Source organism: Malus domestica, chromosome 16 (genome assembly GCF_042453785.1).
Source record: "Malus domestica chromosome 16, GDT2T_hap1".
NCBI lineage: Eukaryota > Viridiplantae > Streptophyta > Magnoliopsida > Rosales > Rosaceae > Malus > Malus domestica.
Window position 1 is genome coordinate 16,520,319 of NC_091676.1, and position 20,659 is coordinate 16,540,977.

The 20,659-nt window shown below is 36.3% G+C and overlaps 1 protein-coding gene across 1 annotated transcript; it reads right to left on the reverse strand.

Annotated features, from left to right (window-relative positions):
* Nucleotides 1-1,482: 1,482 nt before the first annotated feature.
* Nucleotides 1,483-6,865, reverse strand: LOC139193021 (vicilin Car i 2.0101-like). Its single transcript, XM_070815980.1, has 7 exons — nt 6,641-6,865; nt 5,158-5,536; nt 3,581-3,756; nt 3,320-3,397; nt 2,863-3,147; nt 2,190-2,520; nt 1,483-1,667 (listed from the first exon to the last, which is right to left on the reverse strand). The coding sequence occupies exons 1-7, from the start codon at nt 6,863-6,865 to the stop codon at nt 1,483-1,485; spliced, it is 1,659 nt and encodes a 552-aa protein (XP_070672081.1).
* Between the last annotated feature and the right edge of the window lie 13,794 nt (nt 6,866-20,659).

The window sequence follows — 20,659 nt, forward strand, 5'->3', positions numbered from 1 at the left end:
ACCCTCTATTTCCCAAACTGCCCTTAAACCTCGGAGTAGCTATAAACCAATTCTACAAGGAGGACCCCTGATGGCTCTCCAATCCAACATCCCATGTTATATGGGAAATCTTATTTGGACCCTGTTAACTTATCTCTACACTCATTAAATTTTTTATAAATTTTATATTTCAATTATGCCCTAAAGAAAAGATGGGTGTAGAAAGATATTATCAACTAGCAAATGGGTGGGTCGAAGTGGCCCTGAGAGCCCCAATTGGCAGTTGGGTGGGTTGCCGGAAATCGAAAAGAGGGATTAACGGAGGGTGGAGAAGAACGGTAAAATGATAGTGGAGGAGGGTTGTTGCCTTCGACGACATCGGGAGAACATGTTGCCAGAGCTGGGTTGGGTTCGTAAAAGAAATATAGGGGTTCTGATGTTGATATCGATTACTCTCTCTCTCTCTCTCTCTCAAATTTTGGTCTCTCATCAATTCCCTCTTCACTCAATTTCAAATGACTACCAGCTTTGTCATCCTTGAAAGCATATATAGCTTTTTAACTTGTCCACATTTGGGACTGCATCCTTATTCCACGATTTGCAAGATCACACCGGTCTTTTGAGCTACAATTTGCTAGTTTTTATTTTATTTTTATTTTTATTTTTTATTTATTTTTAATTGGTTCATTAAGTTTTAAGGAAAATTGGACCAAAATCTAGCCCCATAGAGTAGCATGAAGAATTGAACATTGACGAGATAAAGAGTAGGTCGGCAACGACAATTTTAGAATGACGACTGGAATCAAGTCCGATTACTCCCATAGTAGGTGGTTGAGTGGGTTTATGTGTTTGTGTCCTTTTTGTTTTTTAAAATTTTTTTTTTTTATAAGTTTGCCAATTTTGTATTTGAGGGTAAAAAAGTAAGTTTGCAAGACAAAATTTGCAAGTTGAGTGTGAAAAGAGGATTATTGGGTATAAATAAAATTTCCCGCGTTATATTTCATTCGTAAAAGAGGCTAATACAAGGTTTAATACAAATGAAGAACACAAGGTTAATACCAATGAAGAACATGACCATAGAAAGATACTTGCAAACAAAAATCTGAAACTATAAAAAATAATTATTCCAGATATCGCATCAAACTGAGAGACCAAGAATATGTAACACGGCTAAGATGTGAGAATCTCTAGGATCCCCAAAAAGTGGATCCGACGATGTACGATAAACGGCTAAGATGTGAAAATCTCTAGGATCCCCAAAAAGTGAATTAGAAGAGGATCCTCTTCCTTTGATGAAAACCAACACTACAGAACATGAGCCGTCACTCTTATTTTTATGGTAGTTTATGAGCTAGTCACATTTATTTATTTAGCTTTTTTTTTTTTAAATAAGAGGCTCACACTTCACTACATGAGCCTAGCTAATTGAAAACCCTAGCTCAGCATACTAGTACTGGTGCTCTATACATCTGGATTGCGTTAAAGTGGATACTTTAATTACTATCACTGCTTAGTGTTGAATTGAAGCCAGTCAGGTGAGGAGTGGTTTCTTCCTTCTTCGCTCTTCTGGGTTGACAGTGGCACGAAATAAGATTGCTTCTGATTGCTCAATAACTGTTCCATCTCTTTCCCAAATGTCAGCTGCTTAGCCTCACTTTCCATCGTCTTCATTATGTTGTCCTCTTGGCCTGCATGTTTAACGTACAAGCAGAGTACGTACAAGGGACTTTTAGAAAAGTTAACCCTTTCTTTAGCACATTATATAAGGCCTTGTTTAATTTGGTGGCACATTGGATTGGACCAAATAAACCACTAAATTCAATATATGTTGATTCAAAACGCAGCTGTCAACTTTTGGAACCTTGTTCAAGATGAAGGTAGAAATGAATTAGATAGAAGGTAGAAAATGAATTAGATAGGACGGAACCTTGGACAAGATTGAAAGTTGACGTCCATTTATCGTTCAACATCCATTGAATCTAGTAAACTATCCAATCTAATCCGATACTACCAGCCAAACGAGGCCTAGAGACTTGTAGCCACTTTTTTCCAATATTTAGATATCACTCGAAGCATCCATCTCTCGGTTAAAATTCTAACAGTTGAAAAAATGGGCCCAAAGTGTTTAAGATTTAAAAACTTTGGCTACTTTTCAAAAAGCATTATATACACACACCCAAGTAATGTTGTGTCTGAATCGACTCGTTTACCTGCAAGGAAGTTCCTAATGTTGTTTGGGGCATTGATTCCGAATCCCACAATTCTCAGATTCTGATTTTGGTTGTTGCCCTCATCATTGTTTCGGGAAACAAAAACAACAGGACGACCTGCTGGAACTACAAAGACATCACCGAGTGATAGTTTTCCACTCACCTTGGTGTACATTCCACTCTGTTCACCCTGGTCTTCTTGGTACTCAATCTCTTCTTCAGTCTCTGGGAGTGTGAACTGTGGGGATGCCATTTCAAACCATCCCGTTCCACTTACCACCATCATCAAATATGTTGCTTTGGAATTGTAGTGTGGCACCATCATAGTTTCCTGCACAAATAATTCATAGAATTTTAATTTCACTACTTCTATTTATACGCACAAACTTGACACATTGGTGTATCTCATATGTCCTCAAGGATAACCAACGAGGACAAATACACAAAATTCCCTGTTAAGATCTGTAAACTGTTCTAACAAAAATTAGAAGTTGTAATTTGGGCACTAAATTTGGACACACTATAATTTAGGTACTGGGTTGGTACACTGCCAGTGTAACACTGGTCGAAGGTACCAAAAAAAAAAAGTCAATAAAAACTCTAAATTAATGATGATATCATATGCGTATATAAAAATAAATTTCTTGTGGGATTTTTTTAAATTTTGCTTTACCGAGTTGATCTCAACGATAACGACTGAGACATTCACGTCCAGAAGCTGCTTGAACTCCTGAGGGGAAGCCTCATAGAACTTGCCATAGTTATTGGAATGCAGAGGCTTCTGGCTTTGCAGGTTGAATTTTAAATCAGTGTCCTCAGACGACCACCAAGGGACTAGTTTGCGCCACCATGATGTATCTTGTTTACTCAATGCCTTGAGTTGCTCTTTTGAGGCTTTTATAATCATTCCCTCCGGCCTCTGCTGTCCTAAGGCCTTCTGTAACTGCTCTCTTGGGGTCTAATCATAGTCAAACATTTATATATTAATTGGAACTAACAAATTAGTATGAATCAAATTTCAAATTCAAATAAAAAGGAAATTAGAAAACAAGAATACGGTCGTGATCACTGTGAGAATTGACCATTCTATATTACATTGAAGGCGCTTCAAGAATGTCATTGCTGAAAACACTGTAGTATGACTCAACATCATCCGAAATACTATAGTCTTCACGATCGCGAATTTTATAACCGCCAGGGAAGAATTCCTGCCGCCAATATACATAGCAGTTAATGTTAACAATTTTTTTTTCCTAAATGAGAATAGAACAAAATTTAAATTTAAATTTCTGTGTAAACTTTAAATTTGATTTGGTTTTCTAACTAGCTAGCTTAGAAATTCAAAAAAGGAATTAAAAAAAAACAAAGAGATGTGCATGATTTGATATTACCTCAAATAGGTCAGGTATGTTGACTGGCCGAATGAGCTGAACGAGGCCTAGATGTTCACTACTATGATCGTTAATTAAGTAGGTGGTAGCCCCACCTGGAACTCTAATCACATCTCCTTCTTCAATCTTGAAGGACTCTTTCTTGTTCTTCACCACAAAAGTGAGAGTACCCTTTCCTAAATGCGATTCCAAAACAATTAAACAAAACAAAAGCTAGACGTATACTTGATAAATTTATTACAATGAATGATATATCAATGTGGTATATATCATCTCTCTAGCATTACTCGTGGATTATTAATTCATATATATGGGCGGACCATGTGTTTAATATTTTATGAGTTCATGCGTAATATTTTATCCTCATATTAGAACCTATTCAAGTTCATAAAAAATAGTTGAACAATGCTTCTCATTCGTAGGCCTTCTGCAGTGGTTTTGGTGAATTTGACATTTATATTGAAATCAGACACGGTGAACTTGATACATATATTTGAGTTTTAAATATTAAATATGAGACCCGTCTACGGTTTCTTTACTTTATTTTATGAGTAGTTACCTCTTTCTCTGTCTTATCTTTTATTGTATAGGTATCATATTTATTATGAGTTAAATATATTGAACTAAAAAATAATAGTAGCTTTTATAGCATTCAGAATGTTCAGCTCACTGTTAGGATTTTGATTCATAGATTATTTGTATACACTCAAATTTTCAGTGCAATGTGAAACGCCATACACCTTCATTTTTCCAGTCCACTGTGAAAGGACTTACACCTTCATGTGGCTCGATAACAAGTACTTTTGACCAAATTCACTGAACTTATTTTATTCACCAAGTATATATTTTCTTCTTGCATATTTTTACTTGTTATCCAAACTACCACTTTAATATTAAAATAATGAAACTGGTAACAGTACTATTAACGGTGAGGGTGGGCAGATATTAACTAGTAGGATTCGGTATCCAAATTATGAAATTTAGTTTAGTTAAATTAGTAATTTCATATTTCGGCATAGATCAATAGCCATTTCATTTTTTTTTATGGCATAAATCATTGATCATATTTCATTTTTTACAGCTATATCAATGATCATTTCATTTTTTTGGATAGGCAAACTGAAACAATTATTCTCTTCAACTGATGAGGTCAATAAAAGTATTTTTCCTCCCAAGGTCAAAACTCCTGCCTTTTATTCGCTTTTAGAGACATCGAGAAAATTCGACCACTAAAAAAAAAAACAAAAAAAACAAAGAGACCTCGAGAAAATGTTAGTTGACTTGATCCTAACGTTAAAAGTATTTTAACCTAAAATTATTTTTTTGACTTAATGCTAGCGATATCACTTATTTAGACTACATTGGTATACCATGCAATTGTGGCAAATCATCCAATGAGATAAACTAAGTAATTGACATGAATAAGCCACTAACCATGTCAAATGAAACACCAATACGATATAAAAACGTGACCTCTCTTGTCATTGCGTATTAATATCGAGCAAATGCCAAAACAATATTATATCACATTATACCACAATAATTATGTAGATCATATGATATATAAAAGAACTCACCGGCGGAAACAACAAAGGCTGATTCAGCATCAATGTGGTAAGGGAGAACAAAAGTTCCAGGCGCAGTCAGAAACAAGGCCAAGCGGTAATTTTTAAGTCTGCCGCGAAGGAAAGGATAGAGCCTGGTAAGGCTGTTAAGGACAACATAGCCACCTTCTTCAGCCCCAAACCGATTCAATAACGTAGATTTAGGGAAGTAGTAAGGGTTGGGATTACTAGTCGGCTTCTCATCCTGATCTTCTCCGCCTTGTTCCTTTTGGGATTGTTTCTCTAATTGCTCGTCTAATCGCTCTCGACACGCCGCTTCACACTCTTCAGTATCCTCACTGGTTTGGCAACTTTGCCAGCAGTAAAAGTATTCCGTTCGAGGATCTTCTTCCTGACATTTAGGTACATTAATTCAATATATTATATTTTACTACATACATTTCGGTACGTACATTTTGGTACATACATTTCGGTATTGACATTTAGGTACAGTAATTCAATATAATACATTTAGGTTCATTTTAATATATTTCGATACAATCATGTAGGTACAAATATTTCGGTACAAAAAAATCAATTTTATATATTTCGGCACAGTCATTTGTATACACTTATGTATTTATATATTTTTGTATCACAAATTTCTTTTAATATTTTCTCATTTATTATTAAAGAACTAAATATGTGCATATTAATAAAATTAAAATTTATTGTGGAGAAATTAAATAAAAATAAACATTAAATAACAAAAATTGAATATAAATTTTGATAAAAGTACACTTTAAGGGATTAAATTGAATATGTAATCCAGCATCAGGTTTATTTTTTATTTTTTTTACTTTAATATTTTGCAAGGACTAATGTTCAAAAGCCCCCCCCTTTTTTTTAACAAATGATATTATTTACACTAAGGGGGAGGGGGTGGGCTTACCCTTACAATGGGTTAGCAATAATGTGGTTCAAACTCGCATTTGATGAGAATCGAACCTAAGACCCCTCACTTACAAATGAAGATGAATACCACTAGACCGCAGTACTAAGTAGCGGTCGTGCAAGAACCATTGGTGCTTCCTATCTGGTAGTTGGGAGTGCGTCGAGGATATTGTGCCTCCGCATTGGGTTCTCACTTCGGTTTAGACAGTAGGTTATGAAGCCTTTTCCTTATGCTTGTCATGTTTTGTGATTTTTTGATGTACTTCTGATTGTTTTTCTTCTTCGTGCAGTTTCCCGAAACACCTACATATATTTGCTGACAAGGTTACAGAGATCAAGAAGGTGTTAGAAGTTCCTGAGAAAGAGAGTCACCTACGTTGATTGTTTTTTTTGTGCAGTGGAGAAGCCAAGCAAGAAAGCGAAGAGTCAAAGACAAGTGCTAGCCTAGCCACGATGACTCTTTGTTCAGTGTCTCCTTCGATGTTCATATAGGGCCGAAGGTAATCAAGAACACGAAGGATCCCAAGCGCAAGTCAAGGGAGTAAATTATCAACATAATTACTTCAAAGCAGTCAGAGGCTGAAGGTATGGGAAGGCGGTTGTTGACTATTCCTTCCCTGCATGTTCCTGTCTTCCCCCAAAAGGCCCAGCTGCCTTGGGTCAAAGTCGTAAACGAATGCAAGAGCGAGATGAGGAGGTTGACAAGACAAAGTAGAGCGACTTGACAGTTGTTATGCACCCTGGGAGCATGGATTTGTGAATGACTGCCTTGCAGATAATAGGGCATTAAGTTCACCAGATGCACGGGTCCTTTGCCATCTTGGCAACTATGGAAGTCTCCCTTTTACCTCTGTTCTTCTCTTTATTTGTCTCGAAACTAACACATCCATTTGGCAGCTCTTGAGTGAAGTAGATGTGGATCTACGAAGAGGTGAGCAGGACAAGGAGAAAATGGAAGAGTCACATAAGGACTTGGCCGTGGCGAAGCATGAGCTGGCCAAAACTAAGAATGAGCTTCAAACGATGGCTGCCAGAAGAGAGGAGTTTCAGGCAGCAGCTGCCACCAAGGATAAGCTTCAGGAAGCAACCAAGGGCATAGATGCTGCGATAAAGAAGGTAGGTAAATGAGATACGCAGATGTCAAAGGTCAAGAAGAAGAGGAAAGTTGATAAGCGTGCCAAATCAACTCCTGTGGAAAAATATCGCCAAGCAGAGAGCACATTCGAGAGCACCTGATGAAGTACAAAGCAATCATCGAGCACTACAACTGTGGGAAGGTGGATTGGGGCTGTTTTGCCAAGTTTTTTGAGCATGTGTGAAAGAATGTAAGGTGAGAGGATAAGGAGTTACTCTAGATTGTGTGGGTAGTGAGGGTGAGGCCGATGATGAGGAGGATATAAAGGCCCGGGGGTGACGACGATCAACATTTTAGCGGTAATGGGCAGCGTGGCGGGGATGAAACTGATGATGGTGCTGATGGTGAGAGTCAGTAGGGAGAGTATGATTGTCCACTTTAGGAAGCAGTGTAAGCCTAGTTGGATTTATTTAAGGCTCTTGGCATATTGTTTGCCTTTCCGACTTGTGTTTTATATGTTCATTGCTTGGAACTATTTTTGTTAATGGATGCTTATGACATTGCACCACTTTTTTTTATGCCAGGTGATAAGTGTTTGCCCTATTGTTTATGAACGCTTGGCAATGCTTGAAGGAATTCTTTGTTTAGACATGACCCATTGTTTGGGCTTATTTATAGAAATATACATCAAACTGTAAACATGCATCATAATGTTTGTTCTTTTTATCTAACCGCATTGGTTGTATCACGTAGTTTTATTTATGGGAGACTTTAGATGTGGCCCTATTTATCAATGATTTACTAAAATCTTGTTAGTTTTCAATTTTTGACTCAAGACCCTAAAATTAATGTAGTATTTCTATGTAGGTTATTATAATTTTTAAATTAAAAATTGAAACTTGTAGTTATTATTTATATTAATGAAATTTTAAATAAAACTCATGATTTGTGAGATTGAAAATATTAAAAGATAAATTATACTCTCCAATATATTATACACACATATAATATATATAAACATGGGTACATTCTTCAAAACCAAAATAATAGATACAAGGCGTAATATTGTAACATCCCACATCGACCACCGAAGAGGGGGTGATGTGCTTTATATGTACATGCCCACCTCCATATAGCACGAGGCCTTTTGGGAACTCATTGGCTTCGAGTTACATCGTTAAGCGAGTTCGGGCGAAAGCAATCCTAGGATGGATGACCTACTGGGAAGTTGTTCGTGAGTTTCCAAAAACAAAACCGTGAGGGCGTGGCCCAAAGCGGACAATATCGTGCTACAGCGAAGCTGGTTTGGGATGTGACAAATAACATTAGTAAAATTCTTTGATTAAACTTGACATGGATACATTCTCAAATTAACAAAAAAAAATGTACCCATATAAATTTAAAATATGGATTACAAAAAAATTGAATGGATTTTGTATAGAAAACAGGTACATTTTTTTTTTTTTTTAAAAAGGTTCATTTTACATACAACAAATTGGTATATTTAAGAATGGGTACATCTAATATTAAAAATTTGAAATATTATATGAACGGGTACATTTAAGATTAAAAAAATTGAAAAATATTTTTATAAAAAGTAACGACTATAAACTTATTTTAATTCAATTTAATTTTTTTATTTTGGAAAGTTTTGAATTGAAAATTAATTAGGAGTTTAATAAAAGTGTGAGCATTAAAGCCCTAAACCAATTAGTAATTTTTATCTTTAAAATTATGTAACTAGCTCATTAATACATTAATGATAGGGACTTGGATCAAAATTTGAAAACTAATAAGGTCTCAGTCAATGAACATTAGTAAATATAGGGATCAAATACTAATTTTTCCTTTATTTACTTTGTGTTAAAGTATGCATGCAGAAGCTCTAAGTTAGAGTGTGTTGCGAGGTATGAATGTTGAAGCTCTGAGTTAGAGTATGTCGTTAGGTTGGATTAGACCAACTATTCCATGGTTAGGAAAGTAAAAAAGTTAGACAAGGTTTGTCTAAACTGCCTCTTCATTAAGTATGTGTCATATGGTTTGTATTACAACAAGGTGAACATGGTTGAAGGTCAAAACATTTGTGATATGTATGTTCACTCGTAATAGTATTTCAAGTGATCAGCATTCTATGAGGGTTGTGCCATTGGAATCCTGGAGCTTGCAGGTGCCATTGGAATCCTGGAGCTCGACTGGTGCCAATGATCACATATGGCCTGTCCCAATTTGGACCAAGTGTGCCCTCACTAGAGCCTTTTATCTTCAATACCCAGTCCCTCACTTTAAAAGAATGAGATTTGGCCCTTGAGTCAGTGTCAATAAATGAACATTTACATGGCCTGATGTATAGTAGTTGTAGACCAGTGTCAATACATGAACATTTATATAGCTTGAACATTTACAGGGTCAATTCTCGCTGTTTCAAAGTGAGGAAATAGTCATAGTCAGTGTATACAATCGCATAGCTTATGCATACATGCATGTACTTACATTTGGCTATGAACATTTACATTCAAGGTGACTAGTGTCAATACATGTCAAAATCATATTGACGTGCCCTTTGAATTGGATATATCCAGATTGGGGACATTTTGTCTAACTCTCGATCTAATGCATGGTTGGTAGGATAGGAGACTAAGGACGGATCCATACGGTAACGTGCTGAATGACGTGTTAAAATGAGAGGGTTAATTGGAACTTAGATTCTCCAGATTTGAGGCGATTTTTAATTTAGAAGTTTTATTTTTTTCACATTGAATCCTGATGTTTACTAGGCCTGGTAAACGGGTCGTGTCAGTCGTGTTCGTGTCGTTTTCGTGTAACACCTGTTATCTTAACGGGTCGTGTCGTGTTACACCCGTTATCTTAACGGGTCCTTAACAGGTTGTGTCACTTTACCCAACGGGTAAAGTGACCCAACCCGTTATGACCTGTTAAGAAAAATATATATTTTTTCTTAAATTTGCACATACCACACATTGCCACATAAATATTACTTCAAAACATTAAAACACATTTGTCGTTTAAGTACTACATCTACACTCGAAAATAAGAGCCTAATAAAAAAATAATACATACACTACTAATCTATTACAAAGTTTAAATGTGCAAGGAAATGCAAAATGAAACAGTTTTTGTTTTCAAGGTTGTGAAATCTTTCTCAAAAGTTTAAACCTCAATTTACAAAATCCTCGATTTACATCGATTATCATTAAATTGCATTGGAACTTTGGCTTGATCTATTGCCTTCAAGAGTTATGTTGATGATGTTTTCAGTAAAGTTTTCCACGTCATAACTATATTCTGCATAAACTAAGCATAGAAAAACCAAACATTAAAAATCATTCAAATTATGAGAAGTTTACCAAAATAATTATGAAAAAAAATAAAACAATAGTACTATACCATACTTTTATTAAGTATAAACATAAGATTTTGTGGTATCCACTGGTGTAAATATTTTAAATTGAAGATCGAATTCAATCATTGTATTCATAAAAGGTCAAGGAGTGTAGTTGTAAAAAATCATCAAAATCGGAGTTAAATTAACCGTTAAATCATGATTTTTCGTTTATAACCGTCGAAAAGTTTTGTCCCGTTACGTGCTCTCTGAATGTTTTTTTTTTGCAATTTTTGGCGTATGCGATCTCGAAAAATATACAAACATGTTTGAAGGTTGGATCATTGAAACTAGTTTCGTAGAATGAGTATCCCATCAAAACAATATATTCACTAATACTTAAGAGTTTATTCATACTTTTATTAAGTATAACATAAGATTTTGTGGTATCCACTAGTGTAAATATATTAAATTGAAGATCGAATTCAATCATTGTATTCATATAAGGTCAAGGAGTGTAGTTGTAAAAAATCATCAAAATCGGAGTTAAATTAACCGTTAAATCGTGATTTTTCGTTTATAACCGTCGAAAAGTTTTGTCTTGTTACTTGCTCTCTGAATGTTTGTTTTTTGCAATTTTTGGCGTATGCGATCTCGAAATATATAAAAATATGTTTGACGGTTAGTTTCGTAGAATGAGTATCCCATCAAAACAATAGATTCACTAATACTTAAGAGTTTATTCATACTTTTATTAAGTATAACATAAGATTTTGTGGTATGCACTAGTGTAAATATTTGAAATTGAAGATCGAATTCAATCATTGTATTCATATAGGGTCAAGGAGTGTAGTTGTAAAAAATCATCAAAATCGGAGTTAAATTAACCGTTAAATCGTGATTTTTCGTTTATAACCGTCAAAATGTTTTGTCCCGTTACTTGATCTCTGAATGTTTGTTTTTTGCAATTTTTGGCGTATGCGATCTCGAAGTATATATAAACATGTTTGACGGTTGGATCATTGAAACTAGTTTCGTAGAATGAGTATCCCATCAAAACAATAGATTCACTAATATTTAATAGTTTATTTATACTTTTATTAAGTATAATATAAGATTTTGTGGTATCCACTAGTGTAAATATTTTAAATTGAAGATCGAATTCAATCATTGTATTCATATAAGGTCAAGGAGTGTAGCTGCAAAAAATCATCAAAATCAAAGTTAAAATGACCGTTAAATCGTGATTTTTCTTTTTATAACCGTCGAAAAGTTTTGTCCCGTTACTTGATCTCTGAATGTTTGTTTTTTGTAATTTTTGACATATACGATCTCGAAGTATATACAAACATGTTTGACGGTTGGATCTTTGAAACTAGTTTCGTAGAATGAGTATCCCATCAAAACAATAGATTCACTAATACTTAATAGTTTATTCATACTTTTATTAAGTATAACATAAGATTTTGTGGTATGCACTAGTGTAAATATTTGAAATTGAAGATCGAATTCAATCATTGTATTCATATAGGGTCAAGGAGTGTAGTTGTAAAAAATCATCAAAATCGGAGTTAAATTAACCGTTAAATCGTGATTTTTCGTTTATAACCGTCAAAATGTTTTGTCCCGTTACTTGATCTCTGAATGTTTGTTTTTTGCAATTTTTGGCGTATGCGATCTCGAAGTATATATAAACATGTTTGACGGTTGGATCATTGAAACTAGTTTCGTAGAATGAGTATCCCATCAAAACAATAGATTCACTAATATTTAATAGTTTATTTATACTTTTATTAAGTATAATATAAGATTTTGTGGTATCCACTAGTGTAAATATTTTAAATTGAAGATCGAATTCAATCATTGTATTCATATAGGGTCAAGGAGTGTGTTTGTAAAAAATCATCAAAATCGGAGTTAAAATGACCGTTAAATCGTGATTTTTCGTTTATAACCGTCGAAAAGTGTTGTCCCGTTACTTGGTCTCTGAATGTTTGTTTTTTGCAATTTTTGACGTACGCGATCTCGAAGTATATACAAACATGTTTGACGGTTGGATCGTTGAAATTTGTTTCATATAATTCGTATCCCATGAAGTTCAATGGTGTGTGTGTGTATATATATATATTTATTTATTAAGTAGATTTAAATCTATTTATTTTGTATGTATAATTATTATAGTTTTTAGGGGTATAAAATTTAATATATATATATATATAATTATTATAGTTAATATTTTGGGTATAATTATTATAGTATATATAATTATTATAATTATTATAGTTAATTTAATCTATATATATATATAATTATTATAGTTTTTAGGGGTATAAAATTGTTAAATTAATATATATATATATATATATAATTATTATAGTATTTTTTTAGGGTTATAAATTATTAAATTAATATTCTACTTATTGTGTATCGTGTTACCCACGTGTATACCCGAACAAACCCGTTATCTTAACAGGTGCTTATCGGGTTACCCGATAACGACCCGTTTCGTTATCGTGTCGACCCGAACATCTGTTAATTTCGTGTCGTGTCGTGTCAGGAATTGCCAGGCCTAATGTTTACTAATTGTATCAAGGTATACATGTTGTTTCTTTAAAAATTTAGTCTTGTATTAAATTGATCATTTTTTTTTGTTTGTCAATATGGTGAAACGTGGCTTATACATTAGGCCATATAAAGATCTCATGCTCATATTGTCATCAATTTAATGAAAGACTAAACAATCAAATCGGATTCAAAGTGATACAATTTCAATATTTTAGAGTGCAAATAAGAATATTAGAATTGCATAACCCATTTTAAAAATCACCACAATTTCAAAGATTGAAATTGACACGCCCGACCCCGATATCCAAAACACTAGGGTAGACACGTGCTAACCGACACCCGAAGGTGACGAAGCCATACTTACATGCATGAGAACAATGAAGAACGAACGAACATAGATAAAACTCATAAATTTAATTCTAATGAATATGCAATTGTGGAACATGTTCAGAGCATACCATTAAACCAGAACATTGAAAGATGAATATTATAAAGAATATACGAACAAAGAAATGGGTCCTACATCGAGAGGACTCGAAGATCCGCTGTGAGAGTGCCTTGAAGCCGGGATTGTACACCTCAATTCTAAGTCCTGAGGGGGGTGTAAAACAAAACATGAGTGGACCAAGTTTATATATAGGTAATACTAAAACAATTTTTCATCAACGTAGTAAGCCCCCCAAAGTTTATGAAAACTCAATAGCATAATATGTAATAGGTTTTCTGAAAACCCTAGTATGCCATAAAACTTCATAAAGCATATATCATATATAGTGTGCTTAGTAGTGGTATCAAAATCGCCCGAAGGAAGCATCATTCACCCTTAGGCCCTACATCACTCGACTGAAGCCAATGATATCATTTGCCTGTAGGCAGGACTAAATCTTCATTCGCCCGTAGGCAGATCGTATGAGTAACCACTAAATAAACATATAAAAACATGAACATAATATTTCCAAAATATATGTATATATATCAACAGAGCTCAATAGCTCAAACATCATATCTTAAATCATATTCATGAATATCTCAATAAGCATAAATCCAGTGAAGCATGATATTTCGTAAAGCGTAAAGCCAATTTACTCATAAAACGTAGCCATTAAATCATGTTTTTCATGTATGCATTTCTAATAGTAAAATCATGCATTTTGGAAGGGGGCCACTCACCTTACTTTGTTGCCGAAAAGCCGTGCAAACAAGAGAAGACAGAAACGCCACAAACAAACGCACCTAAGCATATAAAGGGACCAATTAATAAAACTATACTATAACGATTCAATTTGGGAAAACGGACGTCATAAACGGATTCAAGACGTCGAAAAACCGAAGGAGGAACCTTAGGTACCCTCACGCGCCAAATTAAGTCGCTGAAAAGTTGGTTGGCAAAATTGTCGGCGCCGCTGTGGACAGTGGCGAAGCATAATAGCTTCTGTGGAAACGCGTGGCTCTATGCGCAGGCCCATGGCAACACCCACGCGCCAACCATGGAACTGGGTATCCAACTTGGGTCGAGTCTAGTTCAAATCTGGGTTCTAAGTTGCTAGGTTGGGCTTGGTAGCTAGGGTGGCCCAGATAGTTGGGTTAGGCCCGATTAATGGGTTGGGCCCAGTTTGTTGGGTTGGGTTGTGTAGTACGGTCCAAGGGTTTGTGCTGGGTATCAAGGTTGGGTTTGGATCCGGTTTCAGGCCGGGTTGGTTGGTTTCCACGAGGAAGAAAGCCAGAACTTTCCAATCTTCGTTCAACCCCAAAACTTAACCAAAACAAGTTATACAATATACAAAATTAAATCCCAAGGAACAAGGAAGAATATTATACCTTTCACGTGGCCAGTCGTGGCTGGAGTTAGCCGGAAAATGGCCTGCAAGTTTCAGGTTCTCGCCAGAATCTAGGGAAGTATCCCCGAGCTGGTTTTCCGTTGTTTCGACGTCCAAAACATGCATGAAGGAGTTAGTCTTTAACAAGGGATGAGGGAAAGACGATTTCAAGGGGTTTAAAACCTTACCATCATGTCAGGAAGTTGATAAACTTGTTGAAGATGACAGCTTTCCCATAATGATGTTGTTGCAGGTTAAGAAGGAAGTTTAAATGGTGTAAAGATGATGATGGTTAATGGTTAGAGCTCGTCGAAACACAACGGTGGGTACAGTGCTATCCTCTGCGTTTGTAGAGAGAGAAGAAAAACGAGAGGGAGTTGAGGGAAAGAAGTGAGAGAGAAAACCTTACGGGGATAGAGGAAATAAGAGAGGGAAAATGGGCCGGGGACAAAACTAAAATGGTGGGACCCCCTTGGGCACACCATTTAAGACCAAAAGCAAACATTTCAAAATATCTAATCGAACCATAGTGAAATTACAAAATTGCCCTTCAGTTCCCTAAATTCCGGGACGGGTCGTTACAATCAACCCCCGTTAAGAAAATTTCATCCTCGAAATTTGAAATAACTTACTATACAAAATTACTCGAGGATAGGAAGAAAAATATATATATAGAGGAGAAATCAAGTCAGAGCGGTTGCACAAAAGAGAATATGCCACACCGTCGCGATCGGGTTGCAATGATTCCTTTTTCATGCCTCCAAGCTCATACCCTATTCCTCCGTGAGTATAAAAGCAGTAACATACTTTATAAAGATATAAAGTAAAATATACATAATGATGTAAGGTCAAGAATATGTACGAATAATACGATAACGTCAAAATAGATATGTACTAACATAGAGGTCGAAAATTCGTATTGAACTTAACACTGAAAGTGGAAAAGACTCAACCAAATATTTGTAACGTCGAAAATACAAATGTAGCTATAATAAAGTACGCTAAAATACTTTCATTGAGAATTAAAAATGAAAATGAAAGTGGGTCTCGCCCAAGTATTCGTAACGTCAAGTACTCCGAGAACAGGTGTGTGTCTTTGGGTCAAGCCCCAACAATAACTAAATAGTAACAACTATCGTAGATGGGTCTACCTGCCCACTTGCTTAATGAATCCAACAAATAAGCTATCAATATTACAGTCTGCAGCCCGTAATATCAACAACACATTGTTGTATCGCTAAACAAGTAACGATTATCAAAGGTGCAAAATTACCATTTGTCCAACTCCAAGTCGACAACATCAGAAGGACATAGTTTCCCATAATGAAAATTCAAACATATGAAAACTAATTTGCAAAACTCTATTGCCTAACCAATGCTGCCTGTAGAAACCCTTATGCCATGTCTCAAAAAATGTGCCATACTTAAACCCAAAAAAAAAAAAAAAAAAATCATCGCAACTACTCCAAAAGAGATTGGTGCAAACTCTAATCAGTTAGAAACCACAAATCGAAAAAACACAACACATCTTCCAAGGTCTAGATAGTTCATTCGGACTGTCCAATAGTTTACGGGAAAAAATGCCGTATTGGACAAATAACTTAGTACTCAAGGCTGTCAAGAAAACTTCACAAGACATAGAAAAGAAACACGCATCACAATGAGGTACAAATAGTGACGGCACGCCGTAAGCCAGAACAATGTGATCCACCACGCCTAAGCGAGCTGATTCATTGAAAATTTCTCTCGGATTTAGCGAACAGCTATGCCGAGAAGGCTAAGAGAACACTTAAGAATTTAAGGGTCAAACAAATCCATCAAGGCTAGAAAACAAGATAACTGGAATGAATGTGTAGCTTTGATGCAAGAATACGTGTAAGTACCTAACTCAAATCTATAGGGGTAAGTCGAGATGGTTGAGTGGGGATTCGACTCGGTTGGTAGTTTACAGTAATCTAAATAAATATGGAACTTAGACTTTTCCTAATCCAATACTCACAACAATTGTTACAACGATGATCTCAAGGATAATCAATCACCATTGGTAATGATTCACTCGATAGGGTGATAGCAGGTGATTGAAGGACTGGCGGTTCCAGCTAAAACTTTCGAATCAGAGTGGTTTTCTTAAATAGTCTGTTTGTTTTAGAAATGACACGAATTGTCGTAGGGTAAGCACGAACCCAAAGTCGACTAGAATGCCTTCCAATACCAAGAGGTGAATATGGGATTTCGATCGAAACTGATGTTAATCAAGACGTCAATCTAACAAAGTTTAGAATAAAGAATTCTGCTAAGTGGTCAAAAGTATAGTATGCTAAGTGAGTTGATAACAATTACCGAAATGTCATCATAGTCTCCACGTGTACAAGGTGGTTTGTACAGGAAATCTATGGTGACATTCACCCATTTCCATATGCTTCCCCAGTGGCTCCCTGACAACTTAAGAAGGACAGTCATGGGAATTTCTTCACACCTCCAAACAAGAGTAGAAGAAATTAAGATAAGCCTGATGGCTTCCATCTCACCGCTTTCACTTACAAGTAAATCAGACATTTACTCACATATTCAGCGACATCCCATTCATACAATACCAGTGATAAAACGGAAAAAAATAGTGGTACAATTTAGTACTGCCAGCATGCATGGCATACGTTGAAATATGAGCCTCATCAAGAATTTTCCTTTTTCACAGTTTCCTTACCCTTAGGCAAGAACAAATCGTTTCTTATCAACAGAGTTTCAATTCCTCGAATTTTCAAATTCCAAATCAACCGATAAAGGTTTGACTAAGAAGTGAGCTGACAATACTCACTGTAGATCAGACGCCAACGAAAAGCCAATTCCTAGAAGAGAAAACGATAGTGGGACATGGATACCTCAGATAGAGGCAAGTTGTCCATGTGATTTCTAACTGGGAGCATCAGCTACGACAATTGCCTAACCAAAATGGTACTCAAAAGTTCAATCAAAATCACCGATGAGTTCCATCCACCTCTTATTTCTCAAAATTAAGCATTTTTTTGTCACGATACACTACAACTTCTTTGGTCAGAAAGGATGCAAAACCAACGACTTAAAACTCACCAACAACGTCAAGAAAAATAAGGGCGACAACATGAGTAAGACGATGTTCAAAACACCAAAAAAGTCTTGTTCCCAACCTTCGTTCCGCATATGTTTCTACTAAGAAAGGGTGTCATTAGGTTTTCAAGTAAGATTGTAACTGTTGGCTCAAGGTTGTAGATAGAATGGTTCACCTCATGCGGCTCCAACTGTCAAGAGGCACGCGTATCACACAATCATGCTGCATCAGCATGCAGCCAAACATACCATAGAATTCGAAATTTGTCGATGTCATAAAAAAGTGCAAGAATAATGGTTAAGTGAGACAATATTTCAGTTGTTAGAAACTTCGTTCACCTTTAACATCGCAAAAAAATTAACTAGTTTCTTAGCTAAGAAGGAAATAGGGCCATGCTCAAAGAATCATTAAGCACGGTAGATAGAAAGTGAAGAGACCGAGGACATTTCAGATTTCACAACACTTTGTAAGGATTTTCAATTTCCAACAGTCGTAACCCTTTTGGAAATTGACGAGAATAGTGTCTGCTATAATAGAGTTTCCTAAGAAACGTATCTACTCTAAACAACAACAACGTTCGAAGAGTTTGGTGTACAACTGACTGTCGACGTTTAGCAAACTTGACCTCGTTGTTGGAGTAAGCAAAAAGGTTACCAATGGAACAATCGCCGAGAATTGTTCTGAGGGTCCACATGAATTTCCTCAGGGAACGAGTCCGAGAACATTGATTTGTTCCCACAAACTAACACTTGTTAAACTTCGCAATAACTAGCACTTACTTGCTTCTTCCCACATGAACTTCAGATATTTTGAGTAATATCTACATAGATGTGACCCTGCCAGCCATTCCTAGGGAACACATGTTGCAGAGTAACATCACCATATCAGATCTCTAACTTGTCTTATCCAACTTTAACCGTCTAAGATTTTTCATAACACTGCTATGTAAATTTGACTCTGCTCGCTATTCCTAAGGAATGCATGTCCCAAAGTAACAACACCATTTTGGATCTTCATATGGTCTCAACTAGACTTCCTCTCACTGAGATCTTCTATTTCATGTCATTTCAATGTAAAACCGACTCTACCCGCCATTCCTAGGGAACGCGTATCGTAGAGTATCGATCCACTAATGAAAGTTGTCCATCGTTCCATTTTGTCATCGATGAGGCACAATCCTAACACGAATTCTTGTATTTCAAATAGAATGTGACAATTCAGATGGAAAAAGGTTTGCACAACTGCACCGAATGGCACCAAATTCAGAAACCGTGACATCTAAATGATGTCAAGGCTGACACATTACTACAGTAATAGAAGATCCTAAGTATGCTCTGAACAAACCACGCTCTGATACCAAATTGACACGCTCGACCTCGATATCCTCCAAAACACCAGGGTAGGCACGTGCTGGCCGACACCTAAAGGTGACAAAGCCATACTTACATGCATGAGAACAATGAAGAAAGAATGAACATAAATAAAACTCGTAAATTTAATTATAATGAATATGCAATTGTGGAACGTGTTCAGAGCATACCATTAAACTAGAACATTGAAAAAGGAATATTATAAAGAATGTACAAACAAAGAAATGGGTCCCACATTGAGAGAACTTGAAGATACGTTGCGAGAGTACCTTGATGCCAGAATTGTACGCCTCAATTCTAAGTCCTGAGTGAGGCGTAAAACAAAACGTGAGTGGACCAAGTTTATATATAGGTGATACTAAAATAGTTGTTCATCAACTCACTAACCCTCACAGTTTATGAAAACTCAATAGCATAATATGTAATAGGTTTTCTAAAAACCCTAGCATGCCATAAAACTTCATAAAGCATATATCATATATAATGTGCTTTGTAGTGGTATCAAAATCACCGGAAGGCGGTATCATTCACCCGTATGCCCTACATCACCCGACTGAAGCCATATAATGATATCATTCACCTGTAGGCAGGACTAAATCTTCATTCGGGACTCACGTGCGACCCACGTGCCAACCATGGAACTGGGTATCCGACTCAGGTCGGGTTCAGTTCAGATTTGGGTTCTAGGTTGCTGGGTTGGGCCTGGTAGTTAGGTTGGCCTAGATAGCTGGGTTAGGCCCAGTTTGTTGGGTTGGGCTGGGTAGCATGGTTCAAGGGTTTGAGCCTGGTATCAAGGTTGGGTTTTGATCCGATTTTTGGGCTTGCGGGTCGGGTTAATCCAGTTTTAAGACAAGTTGGTCGGTTTCCATGAGAAAGAAAGCCGGAGCTTTCCAAGCTCCGTTTAACTCCAAAAATTAACCAAAACAAGTCATACAATATACCAAATTGAAGTCCAAGGAACAAGGACGAATATTATACCTTTCACGTGGCTGAAGTTGGCCGGAAAACAGCTTGCAAGTTTCGGGTTCTCACCGGAATCTAGGGAAGTATCCCCTAGCTGGTTTTCTTTTATTTCGACATCCAAAACACGCACGAAGGAGTTAGTCTGCAACAAGGGATGACGGAAAGACTATTTCAAAGGGTTTAGAACCTTACCATCGTGTCGGGAAGTCGAGAAACTCGTTGAAGATGACGGCTCTGCCGCAGTGGTGATGTTGCAAGGTTGAGAGGGAAGTTTAAGGGGCGTAAAGATGATGGTGGTTAATGGTTGGAGCTCGTCGAAACACGACGATGGGTATGGTGCTATCCTCTACGTTTGTAGAGAGATGG

Bases quoted from the DNA above. Each gene is read 5' to 3' on its own strand.
- LOC139193021 (XM_070815980.1), bottom strand. From the start codon at position 6,865: ATGCCCTATTATCTGCAAGGCAGTCATTCACAAATCCATGCTCCCAGG. The intron at 3,148-3,319 runs GTTTTCAGCAAT...GACTATGATTAG, and splicing joins ATGTTGAGTCATACTACAGT to ACCCCAAGAGAGCAGTTACA. The intron at 1,668-2,189 runs GTAAACGAGTCG...TTAAACATGCAG, and splicing joins CATTAGGAACTTCCTTGCAG to GCCAAGAGGACAACATAATG.